The 18,997-nt window shown below is 39.0% G+C and overlaps 1 protein-coding gene and 1 pseudogene across 6 annotated transcripts in view; both read right to left on the reverse strand.

The window, feature by feature from the left end:
* FANCI (FA complementation group I) overlaps positions 1–18,997 on the reverse strand; it is an 87,239-nt gene that overhangs the window by 11,135 nt on the left and 57,107 nt on the right. For all 6 annotated transcript variants that reach the window (XM_024766433.1, XM_024766431.1, XM_024766435.1 and 3 more), the window contains 9 exons: positions 14,635–14,703; positions 10,496–10,597; positions 9,394–9,567; positions 9,197–9,318; positions 8,528–8,692; positions 7,494–7,673; positions 3,013–3,179; positions 2,604–2,677; positions 882–998 (listed from right to left, as the gene is read on the reverse strand). In XM_024766433.1, the coding sequence (XP_024622201.1) occupies positions 882–998; positions 2,604–2,677; positions 3,013–3,179; positions 7,494–7,673; positions 8,528–8,692; positions 9,197–9,318; positions 9,394–9,567; positions 10,496–10,597; positions 14,635–14,703 (1,170 nt within the window). The remainder of the gene's footprint in view (positions 1–881; positions 999–2,603; positions 2,678–3,012; positions 3,180–7,493; positions 7,674–8,527; positions 8,693–9,196; positions 9,319–9,393; positions 9,568–10,495; positions 10,598–14,634; positions 14,704–18,997) is intronic.
* On the reverse strand, positions 15,288–16,278 carry LOC112414144 (YEATS domain-containing protein 4-like; annotated as a pseudogene).

Here is an 18,997-nt window from a genome sequence, read left to right on the forward strand (position 1 = left end):
ATGCGTTGTTTGGATCTAGGATGACATAAGTAACAAAAGGGATTTTCTTTGGGCTACCTGGAACTAGGACAACAGGAAAATCAAGTCTGCTTTCCAGTGCTCAAACACCATAACACACAGGGCTGGTCTGGCTAGCGCTTCCTAAAGCAAGGCCTTACACAAGGAGGCTTGCATCTCAGCACTCCAACTTGTCTCCTCACAGATCAGGAAAGAGGTGTGGTAGAACCACACAGCCCTAGGCTCTCAAGGACTCTCTTTATCATCCTCTAGGGAAATCACTCCTGAATGGAACAGACCCACAAAATGTGGCACTTCTCTTATTTTGTATGTGTGAATGCTCATGTGGGTACATACATTCTTCGTGTATGTGTGCAGACCCATACACATATACCTAAAACCTATCTGGGCAGAACTGATTCTGTTTTAGGACTATGATCATGCTTTCTGACTTATCACCTTTTGTTGACTCTCTCCCAAACTCAGTACCAGCTAACCTTGATGACAAAGTTAACTGCTGAATGTCAGCTACCTTCTTGATAATTAACATACTTTCATTTTAGAAAAGAAGAGAAAACACCAAGAGTGGGGAAAAACCCACATTAAGAAGGCTGAACTCCACAGATAAATAAGATTTTCTCTGTAGTGCTTACTGTTTATCCTTGACAGTGGCCAAACAAACAAAAGCAGTAATTATAACATGGTAGAAACACTATGTTGCGAAAGGTACATCTTATACATCTTATATTAATTCAGAAGCATAACTGAATATATTATTTTAAATAAGTCAGATTTCAAGCAGACATTTAGATATATACTTTAGGACGTAATACTCCCTGTCTTCTGAGGGATGCTAAGTGGGAGTGAATGAGTGGTACTCATACCTGAGTGGAGGAGGGCTCCAGCAGCTTGGACAAGTTGGAGAGAACAGTGACGAGTAGGAGGGCTTCTTTGCTGTTAAAGTCTTCTTCTTGGCTGCTAAGTATATTCAACAAGGACCTCTGAGAAAGGAAAAGTATACACAGAAACATTAGCAGACATGTTACTAACAGGGAGAAGAGACATCTACCTGGAGATTCCTAAGGCTGGGACAGAAAGGATTCAAAAACACCAAAAATCCGGGGCTTCCCTGGTGGCACAGTGCTTGAGAGTCCGCCTGCGAATGCAGGGGATACGGGTTCGTGCCCTGGTCCGGGAAGATCCCACATGCCGCGGAGCTGCTGGGCCCGTGAGCCATGGCCGCTGAGCCTGTGCGTCTGGAGCCTGTGCTCCGCAACGGGAGAGGCCACAACAGTGAGAGGCCCGCATACCGCAAAAACACCAAAAATCCAAGAGGATAAAAGCTGAAAATAAACCTGGATTGAATAGGTGGTTTCTTACCCTGTTTCTGATTCTAAGTCTAAGTGTTCTCTTGAGAACTATGGACTCCTTCTCCAACCCCCTGCCAAATGCACATCAGGAATGAATTGTGCACCCAGTTTTTTTTTCTCTTTGTTTTGGCCGTGCCACACAGCTTACGGGATCTTAGTTCTTTAACCAGGGATTGAACCCGGGCCCATGGCAGTGAAAGCACTGAGTCTTATCCATTGCACTGCCAGGGAATTCCCGTGCACCCAGTTTTGGGTGGTTTGCAACTCCCTGAAGCCCATCCACTGACCTCAGGGCTAGACCACGCCCCAATGCTGGTATTCCCTATACACCTTCCCTGTTTCTCTCTCACCACCTGAAACACTGTATTTTGTCTGTTAGTCTCTTCCCACTACAATGTAAGCTCTGTGAGGGTAGGGTTTTGTCTCTTTTATCCCTTGCTATATCGTCAGCACCTGGAACAGTCCCTGGCATATAATAGGAACTTTAAAATTATGTATTAAAGAAATCTTCTGTGATTAAAAGATCCTGATATTGTGACAACTAGTGGTTAGAAACTAATAGGAGAGACTTCCCTGGTGGCGCAGTGGTTAGGAGTCCACCTGCCAATGCAGAGGACACGGGTTCGAGCCCTGGTCCAGGAAGATCCCACATGCTGTGGAGCAACTAGGTCCGTGAGCCACAACTACTGAGCCTGCTCTCGAGCCTGCGAGCCACAACTACTGAAGCCCGCGCACCTAGAGCCCATACTCTGTAGCAAAGAGAAGCCACCACAATGAGAGGCCTGTGCACCAAGACGAAAAGTAGCCCCCACGCTCTGCAACCAGAGAAAGCCCGTGGGCAGCAAAGAAGACCCAACGCAGCCATAAATAAATAAATTTAAAAAAGAAACTAATAGGCTTCACTGTCCAGTCTTTATGCAATCTGACAGACAATGCCAAATTACATTAGCATGTATTAATGGGCTCCTGGCTACTATCTCTCTGTATCAGCTCAAACAGTGATTCTTAGAGGCAATGACTCCTGCGGGTTGGGGTGGCTTAAATACACATCCTTCCTAGAATCCTTTTAAATGCATTCTCTCTCATTCTAAGAGCTCTGTCTTGTTGCTTGAATGATGACCCAGAAGAAATTCCTGTTCTACTTGCTCACTGTCTGCCCATTCTCACCAGCTGGCCCTGCTAACAGTCCCTTTCCAAGGACCCTCACAAAGTACTGCAGTTTCCCAGGCTTCTCACCTGAAACTGCCGGATCTGGAATGCTGCTCTTTGAGTGACACTGACTTCCACCTCTTCCTCCTTATCTGTGGCATCTAGGAAAGGAAAAGAACTCTATCTTCTTTGAAATGGGCTTGGGCTTTTTTTTTTTTGCCTTTTCATACTAAAATTTTAGGAAGCCAAAAAAGTCTGGAGGCAGATTTAATTATATTCCTAACATTCTGCAATTTCTTAATACTATATTCCATTTTCCAGTCACCGTTTGTGGATAAATGTAATCCAGTAAGTGTCAATTCTGAATCCACTAGATGTCACTCCTTACCAACATTAGGACTTCTCAGGTGTCCTCTGGTAGGTTAACAACTAGAATCAAGAGGTTTGGTTAAGAAAGACAAACTCAGAGCGAATTTATCAAAATTGAAATGCCCACCCAGAGCCCTGAGAAACTGATGAATCTTGGGCTGGTAGAACTGTTGCACGACACTGAATATTTTCTGCAAACCCTCCAAGCACAGCAGCGAGATGCTCTTTCCTTTCTCTTTCTTTCCCGACTCTTCCACTGAAGTAGGAATTGAAGTGTATCTCCAAAGCAAGACCCTGGGGAAAAGTGATTTTATTTTCAAAGTCAGGTTCACTAAGGTACAATTTACATACAGTAAAATTCCCATCCTATAGATGTATAGTTCTATGAATTTTGACTAACTTACACAGTTGTGTACTCAGCCCCACAATCAAGATATTTCCATTACCCCAAAAGTCCCCATGTGCTCCTTTGTAATCAATTATTTCTCCTCGATTTTGCAAGCAACCACTGGTCTGTTTCCTGTCCCAGTGGCTTTACTATTTACAAACTATCATATAAAAATGGTATCATTCATTATGCAGCCTTTAGAATCTGGCTTTGCTAACAGCATATGCTTTTGAGATTCACCTATGTTGCTGCATGTATTGGTAATTTGTCCCATTTTATTGCTGTGTAGTACTCCAGGGTATGGATGTACCACAGCTTGTCCATTCACCAATTTATCCATCCATCTATTGACAGACTTCTGGGTTGTTTCCAGATTTTGCTGTTACAGATAAAGCTGCCATATACAAACCTTTGTATCAACATCTACTTTCGTTTCTTTTGGGTAAATACCTAAGAGTGGGGTGGGAATATCATATGGTAGGTGTGTGCTTAACTTCTTAAGAAACCACCAAACTATTTTCCAAAGTGGCTGCACCATCTACATTTCTGTCAACAGTGTATAAGAGTTCAAATTCTTCCACATCCGTGACAACACTCTAGTATGGTCAATCTAAACTTTTAGGCATTCTAATAGGTGTTTACTGATATCTCATTGTGATTTTAATTTGCATTTACCTAGTGTTTAATTATGTTGACCATCCTTTTGGGTTCTTATTTGCCATCTATACATCTTCTTTGGTAAAGTGTTCAAGTATTTTACCCATTTTGCAATTTGACTGTTTTCTTAACAAGTTTAAGAGTTCTTTATATACTCTGGTTACCAGTCCATCATCAGACATGTGTTTTGCAAATATTTTCTCATCTGTGGCTTGTCTTTTCATTTCCTTAAGAGTGTTTTTCAAAGAACAGAGTTAAATTTTTTAAAAATATCAACTGTGCTTCTGGTATTTCATCTAAGAAATTTTTACCTAAAACAAGCTTGCAAAGCCTTTTCTGTCTTCTAGATGTTTTACAATATTTGGTTTTACATTTATGTCTCTGATCCATTTCAAGTCAACTTTTTGTATATAACATGAGAAATGGATAAAAGATTCATTTTTTCACATATTCATGTCCAACTGTTCCAAAACTACTTGTTGAAAAGACTTTTCTTTCTCCATTGTCAAAAGTCAAGACCATACTTGTGTGGATCAATTCTGAACCATCTATTTCTGTTCCATTGATTCTAGCAATACCACACTACCTTAAACACAACTTTATAGTAAGACTTGAAATCACATAGTGGGAGTCCTCTAACTTTGTTTTATTTCACATTTGTTTTAGTTACTTTAGGTCCTTTACTTTTCCATATAAGTTTTAGAATAATCTTGTCAATTCCTACAATAAAGCTTGATAGGATTTTGATTGGTATTGTGTTGAATCTATGGATTAATTTGGGAATAATTCACACCTTGATACACTGAATCTTCCAATCCCTGGACACTGTATGTCTTTCCATTTACTTGGGACTTCTTTGATTTCTTTCATTAATGTTTTATAGTTTTTATCACATCAATCTTGCATGTTTTTGAGATTTATCACTAAGTAGTTTTCATTTTGTGACACTATAGTAAATGGTAGTTTTTAAAATTTCAATTTCCAGTTGTTCACCACTAGTATGTACATAAAAATAGTTTTCGAAAAAACTGACCTTGAATCCTGCAATCTTATTAAACTTACTTAATAGATCTAGTGGCTTTAAAAATAATTCTTTGGAAATTTTTATGTAGACAATTATGTCTATAAAGACAGTGTTATTCTTTTTCAATCTTTTGTCTTTTATTTCTTTTTCCTGTCTTACTGCACTGACTAGGACCACCTCCAGTATGACTTTGAATAGTAGTGGTGAAAGCACAAGGGGGAAAGCACTGAGTCTTTCTTCATTAAGTATGCTGTTAACTATAGGGTTTTTGTGGATATCCTTTATTAGACTGAGAAAATTCTCTTTCATTCCTGGTTTGCCAAGAGATTTTTTTTTTTTTTAGATGTTGGGGGTAGGAGTTGATTAATTAATTTATTTATTTTTGCTGTGTTGGGTCTTCATTTCTGTGCGAGGGCTTTCTCTAGTTGTGGCAAGCAGGGGCCACTCTTCATCGCGGTGCGTGGGCCTCTCACTATCGCGGCCTCTCTTGTGGAGCACAGGCTCCAGACGCGCAGGCTCAGTAGTTGTGGCTCACGGGCCTAGTTGCTCTGCGGCATGTGGGATCCTCCCAGACCAGGGCTCGAACCCGTGTCCCCTGCATTAGCAGGCAGATTCTCAACCACTGCGCCACCAGGGAAGCCCTTGCCAAGAGATTTTATCATGGTTTATGTTGAGTTCTGATTGCCTGCATCTACTGGGATGAACATATGGTTTTTTCTTTAGTCTGCTGACATGGTGAATTACACTGATTGATTTACAAATTTTGAGCCAATGTTGCATCCTGGGAAAAATTCCACTTAAATGATAAGTTATTCTTCTTATAAACTGTTGGGATGAATCTGCTAATTTTTTTACATCTATATGCATGAGAGAATTTGGTCTGTACTTTTCTTATTAATGTCTTTGGCTGGATTTGGTGTCAGGGTAATTTACACTGGCCTTATGAGTTGGGACATGTTCCCTCCTCCATTTTCTGGAAGAGTCTGCATAAATTGGTGTTATTTCCTAAAATGTTTGGTAGAATTCAACGGTGGAGACATGCAGGTCTGCAGTTTTTGTTGAGGGAAAATTTTGAATCACAAATGCAATTTAATAGAGATAGGATTACTCAGGTTACCTATTTTTTCTTGAGTGAGGTTTAAAGAAATTTGTGCATTTAAGTTATGAAGTTTATTGGCATAAAGTTAACATTCTGTTATGAATTTTTAATATGTGTAGAATCAGTAGTGATGTCTCCTCTTCCTCATATACCTGGTATTTGTAATTTGTGTCTTCTTTTCCTGGTCAGTCTGGCTGAAGTTTATTGAATTTATTGATCTCAACTAGATTTTGGTCTCATTTTCTCTATTGTTTTCGCTTTCTTTTTAAAAAAAATTTATTTATTTATTTGGCTGCGTTGGGTCTTAGTTACGGCACGCGGGATCTTTGTTGCAGCATGTGGAATCTTTCATTGCGGCACATGGGCTTCTCTCTAGTTGTGGTGCGTGGGCTCAGTAGTTACGGCACAGGCTTAGTTGTCCTGAGGCATGTGGGATCTTAGTTCCCCAACCAGGGATCAAACCTGCATTCCCCTGCATTGGAAGGCAGATTCTTAACCACTGGACAACTAGGGAAGGCCCCTGTTTTTATTTTCAATGATTCTACTTTTGTCTTTATTACTTCCTTCCTTTTGCTCACTTTCATTTTAACCTGCTCTTCTATTTTCTTAATGTAAAAGCCTACACTAGAGATTTCAGATTTCTTTCTAATATATAAACACTGATTGTTCTAAATTTCTACCTAGACACTGCTTTAGCTGGACCATACAAAATTTGGCACGCTCAAATGTTCATCTTCATTCTATTAAGATATTTTAAAATTTCTGACTTTCTCTTTGACTATGGGTTATTTAGAAATGCATTTAATTTCCAAATATACGGGAATTATCCGCATATTTTTGTTACTGCTTTCTTGTTTAATTCCATTGTGGTCAAGAACATGCTGATTTCTATTTTAAAAATGTGTTAAGTTTGTTTTATGGCCCAAAATATTGGTCCATCTTGATGAATGTACCATATGCACATGAAAGGAATGTGTATTTTGAAACTTATTTAATGTTCTATAAATGTCAATTAAATCAAGCTGGATGATAGTGTTGTTCAAGTCTTCCACGTCCTCCCTGATTTTCTATCTATTTCTACTGATTACCAAGAGAGGTAGATTATTATTTATTTCTCCTTCAGTTCTATCCATTTTTGCTTCAAGTATTTTGAAGCTCTGTTGTTAGGTACATATACATTTAAAATTGTTATGTCTATTTGATAAATTATTTAGTCATTATGTAATATCCCTCTTTATTCCTGGTAACAGAATAACGTTTTATATGTGACTAACAATCCACACCAAAATATGACTAGGAAAAAGAACCCAATATAGTGACTGCACTTTCACCTTTAGAGCAATGCCCAACCTCAAACCCACCTTCATCCCCACCCCCAATTTCTTCTCTTGGAGACTCCACAGCAAGTGGAAACGGTTTCTAAGGGTGAGTGGGGCTTACCGAGTTATGTCACAGAGGTTCTGAAAGACCTTCTCTGGGTTTCTGCCATCAGGGCCACTCACATGCCCCATTTCCTTTAGCTGCTGTACCTTCTGCAGAGCCACACTCACTGCATAGCGCATAAACTCATTGCTGGACCTTAGAACAGACAGGCTCTCTTCATGACTTTGGGTACTGTCCCTAGAGAAAGAAGAAGAGAAAGATTCCTCTACAGCTATTGGGACCTGGAATTAGGTTTTCTAGAGACTGTTCAGGGTAATAGTACAGAGCAAGCTCTAAATGACAGACTCTAAGCAGCCCATGCCAGAGTCACTGCCATGGCTGTCCTACAAACATCATTCTCAGTGTTTCCTCACTTTCTCCCCCTCCCCCACTCCTTTAACTGATGAAATTTAAATGTCTTAGTTTTCTTTAGTGGTTTTTTTTTGTTGTTGTTCCTTTGTTTTTTTGGGGTTTTTTTGTGGTACGCGGGCCTCTCACTGTTGTGGCCTCTCCCGTTGCAGAGCACAGGCTCCAGACGCACAGCCTCAGCGGCCATGGCTCACGGGCCCAGCCACTCCGTGGCATGTGGGATCCTCCCGGACTGGGGCATGAACCCGTGTCCCCTGCATCGGCAGGCGGACTCTCAACCACTGCGCCACCAGGGAGGCCCCTTTGTTTTTTTTAATTCAGGTTTTTCTTTGGAAGCCCCTTTGTTTTTTTTAATTCAGGTTTTTCTTTCTTCTTTTTTTATCTGTTAGCGTGTTTGAGCTACTTAGGTTGATTTTCTTAGAACACATTGTTGGAATTCATCCTATTTTTTTCATTCACTAGTCCATGTTTCTGATTTTTCCTTTAATAATTCAAAGTATCTCTTTAATGCCTAGGTAGGATTGTTCTGCCTTCATTTCAAGAAAATTACAAACCTCCTACCTTACTTCTTACTGTATATGTGCTAAGAACTGTGTGAATCCAAGCTAGGTAATATCAGTGAGCCTGGGTAGGTATTTTTATCTTCACCACACTGCTGTCTTTAAGCACTGTTAGAATCTTACCTGAAAAGAGCGGTGAGAAGATCAGACACAAATTTCATGGACAAAAAACTATCATTTGTTTTGCTGGCCATTTTAGTTTTGCCTTTACCAGCTTTTTCATTAAGGATGTCAGAGAGTTCCTTGTAACACATAAATAAGCTCAGAACCTCCTCAAACTTATTCTTACTGTGTAAAAAAGAAAAAGAGACCACCAAGGACAAGCATCAGAATATTGTGGTTTATTTTCACAAACAGTAATAAAGAAATCACAATGCTTCTTTAGATGTCATATTTTAGACCCAACATTACAAATGAATGGATCTTCATTAACATAGCACTCCCAGGTCATACCAATCTGGGTTATTTCTTTTCTTCCCTTATTTATACCAGTCACTGCAGAGAATGAAAGTTCAATACTACCACCAATCAAAATTTCTCTGTTAAAATCAGGAGTTCTTATGTTCAGGGTCTGGGGAATTTTGAATACATTAAAGCCTGCTGGAGGGACAAAATTCACCAGCCTCCTTGGCATATGCTTTGGTGTTCCCTGGTCTTAGGCTACATGTCCATTAATAGATAGTGTATGGTCTGTGGTCTGTTCATACCTAGCATATTGTTAGTGTTAACAACAAAAAAAACACACACACACACATAAAATGAACTACAAGTAGAGTCACAGCAATACCTTACCTGAAATTACTTACGGAGAAATTATATTCTATTAGAACCTCACAAACTCCCATAACAAGAAAAGCACAGATATTGTTTTTGATGCCAATACCAGTGCTCTGAGAAAAATCTGCTGATTTGTCCTAAAAAACAGAAGATAAAATTAATAAGCTACTAAAAACCTCCATTATTCAACACAGCTGAGACTTAGCAATTACCAGTTCAAAGTCCTCTAGTTCACTCTTAATCATTCTACTAGTAATAGACTCCAACATATCATCTAAGTCTTGGTAGAATCCCTCTTCTTCTTCCTCCTCTTCTTTCTGCTGTAGGGGCATCACTCTACTCTTATACCAGGCCAAACAGTGTTGAATACAACAAAGCAGACAATCCTGCAGAAGAAAATAATAATTGAATATTCTTGTTAAAGGATAACCTATGAAGCTGTTGATAATCAACAAATAATCCTTATCTATAAGGCTAAAGTAAGTTATTCATTAGCATCACAAGTTAAGTCAATCTGGATTAACAAAACTGGAAAAAAAATAATTGAACTAACAGAGGCATTGTTTTCTGGCCTTTCCCAAAGGCACTGGCTTCATAAGTAGCTGACACCTAAGAATGCAACATCAGATGTGCTGCCTCTGATTTGGTACGAACACCATGGAGCCAGGCTGTGAAATTAAATCCTCTCTAGCTCCTTTGAGTCACAGAGGCTATTCTAAAGATAGGGGTTTATGTTGAGGGAATCTTTAGGAGACCAATCTTTAGCATCTCTGATCCAGGCTGAGGACATCTCTTATAAGTCACTTGGGATGAGACAGTTTCAGTTTTTATCTTTTCTTCTCTTTCTGAGGCTAGACAACTAGAATAGAAAACCAACCTGTCCTAGTTCCTCTGAAGGTTCGACAGAATGCCAATTCTAGCTCAGCCTAAATCATATACCCCAGACTAATGAAGCAGGTCCCCTGGGTTCATCTGCTTCTGGGTGACCTCCTTCTCTCCATTCTAAAGTATATTTATTTAGTGTATGTAACCGAAGAGCCATAAACAGGAGATAAAATGCTCCTTGGGAGAAACAATGGATGCCTTGATTTAGTAAAGTGCTGACATGCAGATATCTTACCAAGAAAACCAAGGTGAAGATGGGTCAGAAAAGATAAGCAGTTAAGAGTTAAGAGTAAAAATTCATTGGGAGTACCGGGAAGAGCGCTTCACAGGGGAAGGTATCTGTTTCTGAAGATCAACCATATCAACATGGCTGATAGTTTTACTTAAGAGTAAAAATAATGGTTCTGGGAGGAGGGAAAAAAGTCTCACCAGTGGTTCCTGTAGAGAGATCTGATCTCCTTGGGTCAGAATACAAGCTTCTAATTTCAGAGGTGGCAGCATATCAGGTTCCGGCTCATAGAATTGTTTTAACTGTGTATGGTAAGGAAAAAGATACCATGGCTCATGAATGTTTTTCACTTTTTTAGCGGGTCAAGCTAATGGCACCTTTAATGCTTTCTAAGACATTATTTCCCAACTGTCCAAAGAACACTGCAGCAAAATTTGTGTTGCTTTGACTCAACCATATCCTTTGCCCTTGCTTTAGGTACTGTACCAACTGAGATCTTCTTTCCTATTTCCACTTCATAACCTCTCCTATAAAACATTCATACTCTCTCACACCAATTCCTAAATTTGTATAGGCAATCAGCATTTTCAGTATAGCTGGAAGGTTAAGAATATAGGCTCTAGAGTCAGACTGGCTGAGTCTAAAATCCCAGTACCACCACTTATTAATTCAATAAAGGTATCCATGCCTTGGTTCCTCATCTGTGAAATGAGGATATTTATTAATATAAATGTATAAATTCATATAAGGATTAAACATGCTAACACATGTAAGGAGCTTCAAATACTACTTGGCACGTAACAGAGCTCAAAAAACTGTTAGTTAACTCAGCCATAAAAAAGAATGAAATAATGCCATTTACAGCAACAAAGATGGACCCAGAGATTATACTAAGTCAGACTGAGAAAGACAAATACTATATGATATCACTTACATATGGAATCTAAAATACGAGACAAATGAACTTACTTACAAAACAAATAGACTCACAGACACAGAAAACAAACTTATGGCTACCAAAGGGAAAAGAGGCGGTATAAATTACGACTTTGGGATTAGCAAATACCAACTACTGTATATAAGATACATAAACAACAAGATGCTACAGTATAGCACAGGGAACTATACTGAACATCCTGTAATAAATCATAATGGAAAAGAATATGAAAAAGAATATATATATAACTGAATCACTTTGCTGTACACCAGAAACTAATACAACATTGTAAATCAACTATACTTCCATTAAAAAAAAAGTTATCATTTTTCTCTTTTTTAACTTTTGGAGTCTGTAGAATTTTACAGGTCCACATACTAACCTAAGCTGGGAAGCACTGGTCTATGCCTTCAGTCATAATTTGCGATGTTAAATGTGCAAATGTAGATGGACTGATCATTACAGTTTGATAGATACAATATACCAGGATACAAATTTTATATAGGATCAGATCCAAGGCCCACTGAAAAGCTTTCGATGAATAGTATAGGACCTCCCAATAATTTCTCCATATCTGAGACCGTACTTTCAAATGGAGCTTCGTTAGCAGAATTATCACAAAGCAATGGCATAAAAAGGACGGAGAGGGAGAGAAAGAGCAGTTCCATTTATAGCAAAATGGTGGACTAGGGTTTAGAGAAATCCTCATGGTAAAGAACAGTAAATAATATTGCATTTAAAATTTTATATAGACATATTTATTAAATAGATAGCTAAGAGGAAAGGAAAAGGAAAGTAAAAAGGAATCATGAAATTAAAGACAAAGCCTAGGGCCCTCATGGGGTGGAGGCTGGATCAGAAACCTTCACATAGGGTTTCCCTGGTGGCGCAGTGGTTGAGAGTCCGCCTGCCGATGCAGGGGATGCGGGTTCGTGCCCCGGTCCGGGAAGATCCCACATGCCGCAGAGCGGCTGGGCCCGTGAGCCATGGCCGCTGGGCCTGCGCGTCCGGAGCCTGTGCTCTGCAATGGGAGAGGCCACAACGGTGAGAGGCCCGCGTACAGCAAAAAAAAAAAAGAAACCTTCACATAAAGCTCGAATTCTCAGGAGATATTCTTAGTGGATAAACCTAAAAAATAAATCCACCATATGGAGGAGGATGGTAGAGGGATATGTATCGGCTTAACTGACCCCTGACTTTAGGTGAAGGGGGAAAAATGTCTCTCCTGGGACTTTCTAACCACAAGCCAGTCTCCAAACGTAGATGGGGTAGAATTCACACTACCTGTGTAGTCCGAAAAATCAAAAGCCAAAAATCTAGCTGAAAGTTTAAAGAAAGATAACATATAACTTTGAAAAAAGTTAAGGGAAAAAATGAAAAAAAGGAAATAGAGACAATTTCAAATTTTACATAAACTAGACAAAGAGGGAATATCCTTAATCATTTTATTAATAAGCTCATACTAAACCAAGGAAGTTCAGTGAGAAATGAAAATTACAGGCCATTCCCTCTTATAAACATATATGTAAAAGTCTTAAATGAATACCAAACCCAGTAGTGTATAAAAAAGGTAATATATCATCATCAATTTGAGTTCATCCCAGGAATGCAATTTTTTTTTTTTGGCCGTGCCACATGGCAGGCAGGATCTTAGCTCCCTGATGACCAGGGATGGAATCCACGCCCCCTGCAGTTGGAAGTGCGGAGTCTTAACCACTGGACTGCCAGGGAAGTCCCCCCACCATGTTGCTTTAAAAGATTAAATAATATAATTCATCACAGTAATAGGTTAAAGGAGTAAAATCATAATGGTCATCTCAATAGATACAAAAATGTATTTGATAAAATTCAACATACATTCAAGAGTAAAACAACAGATCTGAAATGGCAGAGGAGAAAGTAAACTTGAAGACAGATTACGAGAAAATATCAAATCTGAAGAAAATAGTGTAAAAATATTGAGGAAAAATGAGACAAGTCTCAGAGATGTGTGGAATAATATCAGGCATTCCAACATACATACCAATGAAGTCGCAGAAGGAAAGGAGAGAAAAAGGGGATAGAAAAAAATATTTGATGAAATAATCAGTGGACATTTCTGAAATTTGGTGACAAGCATCAACTTAGAGATCCAAAAAGCTTAATCAACTCCAAATAGGAGAATAACATGCTTGGACTCTTGAGCTAGATGATCTGAGTTCAAATCCCAGCTCTGCCACTAATTAACTGTGTGACCTTGGGCAAATTAAATTACTTAATCTCTCAGACCCTTAAAATATACATCTGTAAAATGGAGATAACAGTTTTTATTTCACAGGGTTTTGTGAGGACTAAATGAGATCATCCACCATATAATGCTTCATAAACTGCTTGGCCTTCTATAAGTGCTAAACGTTAGGTACTGTTGTTATTACTATTAGTACATAACAGTATCTTGAACTCTCTCAATATATAAAAAGATTCATGTAATGAAATATTATTTAGCCATAAAAAGGAATGAAGCACTGATACATGCTACAACATGGATGACCCCTGAAAACATCAGGTTAAGTGAAAGAAGTCAGTCACAAAAGACCACACACTGTATGATTCCATTTACATGAAATGTCCAGAATAGGCAAATCTGTAGAGACAGAAAGAAGATAAGTGATTGCTTAGGGGTAGGAGGTTGGGGGAAGGATGGGAGAATTAGAGGGTGGTAGCTAAATGGCGTAGGGTTTCTTTTCCTGAGGTGATAAAATGTTCTCAAATTGATTATGGTGATGGTTGCACAACTCTGCAAATATATGAGTTATATTTTTTTAAATGGGTGAATTGCATGGTACGTGAATTATGTCACCACAAAACTGCTATTAAACTGTTATTAAAAAAATTCAAATAAATTCTTAATGAATAAACGTTGAGTAAAAGGTCTTATTTACAGCAGATATTCTCCAGTTGAATTCTTCTCATCTTGATAATCCTCTGAAATATTTCATAATTTAAAGCTTTTTTTAAAACTGAGAAATACAGAAAATAACCTCATAGACACTCATTAATATGTCACTCAGATTTAACAAATGTCAATATTGTGCTATATTTTCTCCAAATCTCTCTTTGTCTTCTTTCAGAAATAAAAATAACAAATAAAGCTGCTGATGGCCTCTGTACAAATGGTTCTTCAGAACGTCCTTCTAACTTAGGATGCAGACTGTTAACTGAGAGGGATAACTGTCAGATAATGGCAATAAGTGGTGATTAAAATAAAATAACATGAAATAGCATCACATACCTCAGGCATGGTCACAATGCACCACTGCACTAGTTGGGAACTATTTCATATTTTGAAAATTATGAAGAATGTCAATCGCCTCTTAATTGCCTTAGTATCTGTTCCCTTATATCCATAAAAATACATTTTACCTGTGAGAGCAGAGTTTGCATGACTGAATTAGCCAGCTGAGAATTTCTTCGAAGGACATCATAGAACCCCTAAAAGGAATCAAACAGAGGACAAATAAGCTCTTTGATGAATAAATGAACAACAATAGCCTAACAGATTTAGGTCTATGATCCATTACAAGGTAATTTTTTTTTTTTTTTCCAGTATCTGTAAACTACATTTATTGAGTGCTTACTGGGCACATCAGATACAAAAGAGTTGGGACTGGGGCAGGTAAGAACTTAAGAAATTAAATATACACATTAATTTTACCACGAATTTAACTAGGGAAGTACAAAATTTGTACAAGTTATACTTTATAATGAAATTTTGATGTCTGTCAAAAGGATAAGTTATATATACAATGCAGTAAAAACGTTTTAAAATTGTGCTTAGTATCACAGAACTACCCCGAAATGGGTTGATAAAATGCCTATACAGCATTATACAGATATATTATTTCACATTAAAGATTGCTTGTAAAGTACAAATACTTTGACCCCATTGCTGAGAAATCTATGGCTGACAACTATATGTGCAGTTCCTCTAAGAAACATCGCAGTATTTGTAGTCCATCTCTCCTTTAAACTCCACCTTATTTTTAGTTTCACTTACGAGTTCTCTTCAGAACCGTTTATATTTCTTTTGTCTGATCATCTTCTTTGAGTTTCCTGATTTCATTTTTTAAACAATTTATAGTTTCACGACTTGCTTTTAATCTCTCTTTAAGCTCTGCAATTTCAAAGTTTGTTTTTTTTCCCCACAGCTTCTAATTTTTCTCTGGTTTTCACTTTAAGTTCTGCAAATTCTCTTTCATGCTTATAGGCTCCTAAGGTAAGCTGACGAGATGTTGTTAATAATTATAGCATCGCTGCTGTTGGGTCTTGAAATATCATTTCATCATAGAACTCTGAAACCACTGTCTTTTTTCCCAGCATTGCATTGGTGTCTGATTGAAATAGCGTTTTTTTTTTTTTTTTTTAATTAATTTATTTTTGGCTATGTTGGGTCTTCGTTTCTGTGCGCAGGCTTTCTCTAGTTGCGGCGAGTGGGGGCTACCCTTCATCGCGGTGCGTGGGCTTCTCATTGTCGTGGCTTCTCTTGTTGTGGAGCACAGGCTCTACACGTGCAGGCTCAGTAGTTGTGGCTCACGGGCTTAGCTGCTCCGCGGCATGTGGGATCTTCCTAGACCAGGGCTCGAACCCATGTCCTCTGCATTGGCAGGCAGATTCTTAACCACTGCGCCACCAGGGAAGCCCCTGAAATAGCTTTAATAAACGATACAGGGTTACAGGTCTTCCATTAGGATCAATGAAAAATATTTTGATGATTATTTCGAATTCACCCCAACCTGTTTCAGTAATTTCAGATGGAGGCTTAGTAACAACTCTTAAAGGATTGCCATAGCTTTCATATAATTTAAATTGGATTTTCTTCACATATGCTGACATATCCTCATTTCTGTATGGTTTTACATATACTGTCCACTGATGGGTGTGCCCATCCTCTTCTCTTTTCTTTCCAAAATATGGGGCAACATTACCATAAACTATTGGTTTAACGACAGTAACCCCCTTCACTCTCCCACCGGAGTCAGGCTCAAATTCGGCCATTCTCTTGAACATACTGTCCCACGGAAGAAGCCGCCGCTGCCAGGGAAAGAGACTGGGGCCAGCGGACTCGCCGCTCCGCTCCTCCCGCGCGGGCCCAAGGAGGAGGGTTTCTGGCGGAAGGAAGATGACTCAGCAGTGCTCAGGGTGCTGAGGAATCGCCAACGCCTCACGGCAGAGGGCGTCACGGAAGCCCATTCAGCCCCACGCAGGACGGGAAAGGTGGCGGCTACAAGGTAATTTTTAAAATTTGGAGGTAGGTAAGATTGAGATTTTTTTTTTTGAATATGGATGACTGTGCAGAAAAGAGTTATTAACACAGTGGTCTGAGATTGCTATCCTTAGAAAGGTCTGCTTCCAAGGTTGGCCCTTGGCTGGTGGCTGGGAATTTGGCTGGTAAACAGCTTTTTCCTATACTGATATAAAACTCCCTAAACAATCAGAAGCTTACTGTGCCTAAACTGTTTGTACAAACAATATAGTTTATGCTGAAAACCTGATTTCCTTCTGGGAGTTAGGAATTTTGGTACGTGCTAAATAAGGGTGCCTATGTGACCAGCTGCCAATAAAAAGCCTTGGGTGCTCTCTAATAAGCTTCCCTAGTAGAATACGCTTTGCATATGTTATCACAACTTATTTGAATATGCTTTGCGTACGTTATCACAACTCATTTGCTGGAAGAATTAAGTGCATCCTGTGCAATCTCACTTGGAGCAGACTCTTAGAAGCTTGCACCTGGTCTCCTGTGGACTTCACCCTATTTGCCTCTCGCCTCTGCTGTTTTTTGCTTTCTATCCTTTAACTCTAAATCTCAGCCATGAGAACAAATTTACGCTCAGTTTTATCAGTCCTTCTAAAGAAATCTTTAAACACAGAGGTGGTTTTGGGGACCCCCAATACAACAAACAATTGTTCCAGCACCGTTTGTTGAAAAGACCATCCTCTCTCCACTGAATTACTTGGGATTTCCATGAAAACTCCACTGACCAGGGACTTCGCTGGTGGTGCAGTGGTTAAGAATCCGCCTGCCAATGCAGGGGACACAGGTTCGAGCCCTGGTCCGGGAAGATCCCACATGTCACGGAGCAACTAAGCCCGTGTGGCACAACTACTGAAGCCCACCTAGAGCCTGTGCTCCGCAACAAGAGAAGCCACTGCAGTGAGAAGCCCCCGCACCGCAACGAAGAGTAGCCCCCACTCACTGTAACAAGAGAAAGCCTGTGCATAGCAACGAAGACCCAAGGCTGCCAAAAAATAAATACATTAATTAAAAAAAAAAAAGAAAAAACTCAACTGACCAACTTTATACTTGTTCAGTTGTTTTGTTCATTTTAGGTGGTTTACACTCCACATTAATTTTATTATTATTATATACATTTTAAAATGTAGTTATTTATTTTTGGCTGCATTGGGTCTTCGTTGCTGTGCGCGGGCTTTCTCTAGTTGCAGAGAGCGGGGGCTACTCTTCGTTGCAGTGCGCGGTCTTCTCATTGCAGTGGCTTCTCTTGTTATGGAGCACGGGCTCTAGAGCACAGGCTCAGTAGTTGTGGCGCACGGGCTTAGTTGCTCCGCAGCATGTGGGATCTTCCCGGACCAGGGCTCGAACCTGTGTCCCCTGCATTGGCAGGAGGATTCTTAACCACTGCGCCACCAGGGAAGCCCCACATAAATTTTACAATCAACTTCTTAATATCTACAAAAAGAGCCTGGGATTTCATTGAATCTACAGATATTTCTGAGACTTAAAAACATTAACGATATTAAGCATTCTCATCTGTGAACATTGCATATCTCTCCATTTATTTAATTCTTCTTTAATGTCTCTCAGCTATTTTGAGGTCTTCAAGTGTACATATCTTGTGCATATTTTGTTGAATCTATCCTTAAGTATTTTTTTATCTACTATAAATATTGCTTTCTTTCAATTTCAAACTGTTCATTGCTAGAAAATAGAACTATAATTGATTTTTGCATGGTTACTGATCTTGTATACGACCTTACTAAACTCATTTTTCGCAGACTTTTTGGTATTGTCTATGTACACTAAGTGAACAACACAGCTCTACTTCAACCTTTCAAATCTGTGTGCCTTTATTTCTTTTTCTTGCCTTGCTGCATTGGATCAGACCTTCACTTTAATGCAGAATAAAAATTTTGAGGACAAATATCCTTGTTCCTGATCGAAGGGGAAACACATTAAGCGTCTCACTATTTATATGAGATGTAGGATTCATAGACACCCTTTATCAGGTTGAGGAATTCCCCTCTAATCTTAGTTTGCTAAGAGCGTCTGAGAGTTTTACCACAAATGAATGTTGAACAAAGATATTTTTAATTATTAAAAAAATTCAATGCTTGCCAGAGTATGCCAGTAGACTTTAAAGTGTTCTAATCTTTAACCCAGCAATGTGGTCAAATATTCAGGTACAACAACATTCACGGTGAAAAACTGGAAACAACAGAAATGACCCAAAGCAGTTAAATAAATCACTGTATACACAAAGAACTTTTTAGCATTAAAAATTATGTGTCAAAGAACATTTCATGAAATGGGAAAATACATAGTACAACATAATATTAAGAGATAAAAGCTAGATAAATCTTATGATTCCAATTTTGTATAAATATACATATATGAGTGTTAGGATTAGTAATAATATTTTAAAAAATATTTTCCTGGGGCTTCCCTGGTGGCGCAGTGGTTGAGAGTCCGTCTGCCGATGCAGGGGACATG

Source organism: Neophocaena asiaeorientalis, unplaced genomic scaffold (genome assembly GCF_003031525.2).
Source record: "Neophocaena asiaeorientalis asiaeorientalis breed wild unplaced genomic scaffold, Neophocaena_asiaeorientalis_V1.1 scaffold346, whole genome shotgun sequence".
NCBI classification, from domain to species: domain Eukaryota; kingdom Metazoa; phylum Chordata; class Mammalia; order Artiodactyla; family Phocoenidae; genus Neophocaena; species Neophocaena asiaeorientalis.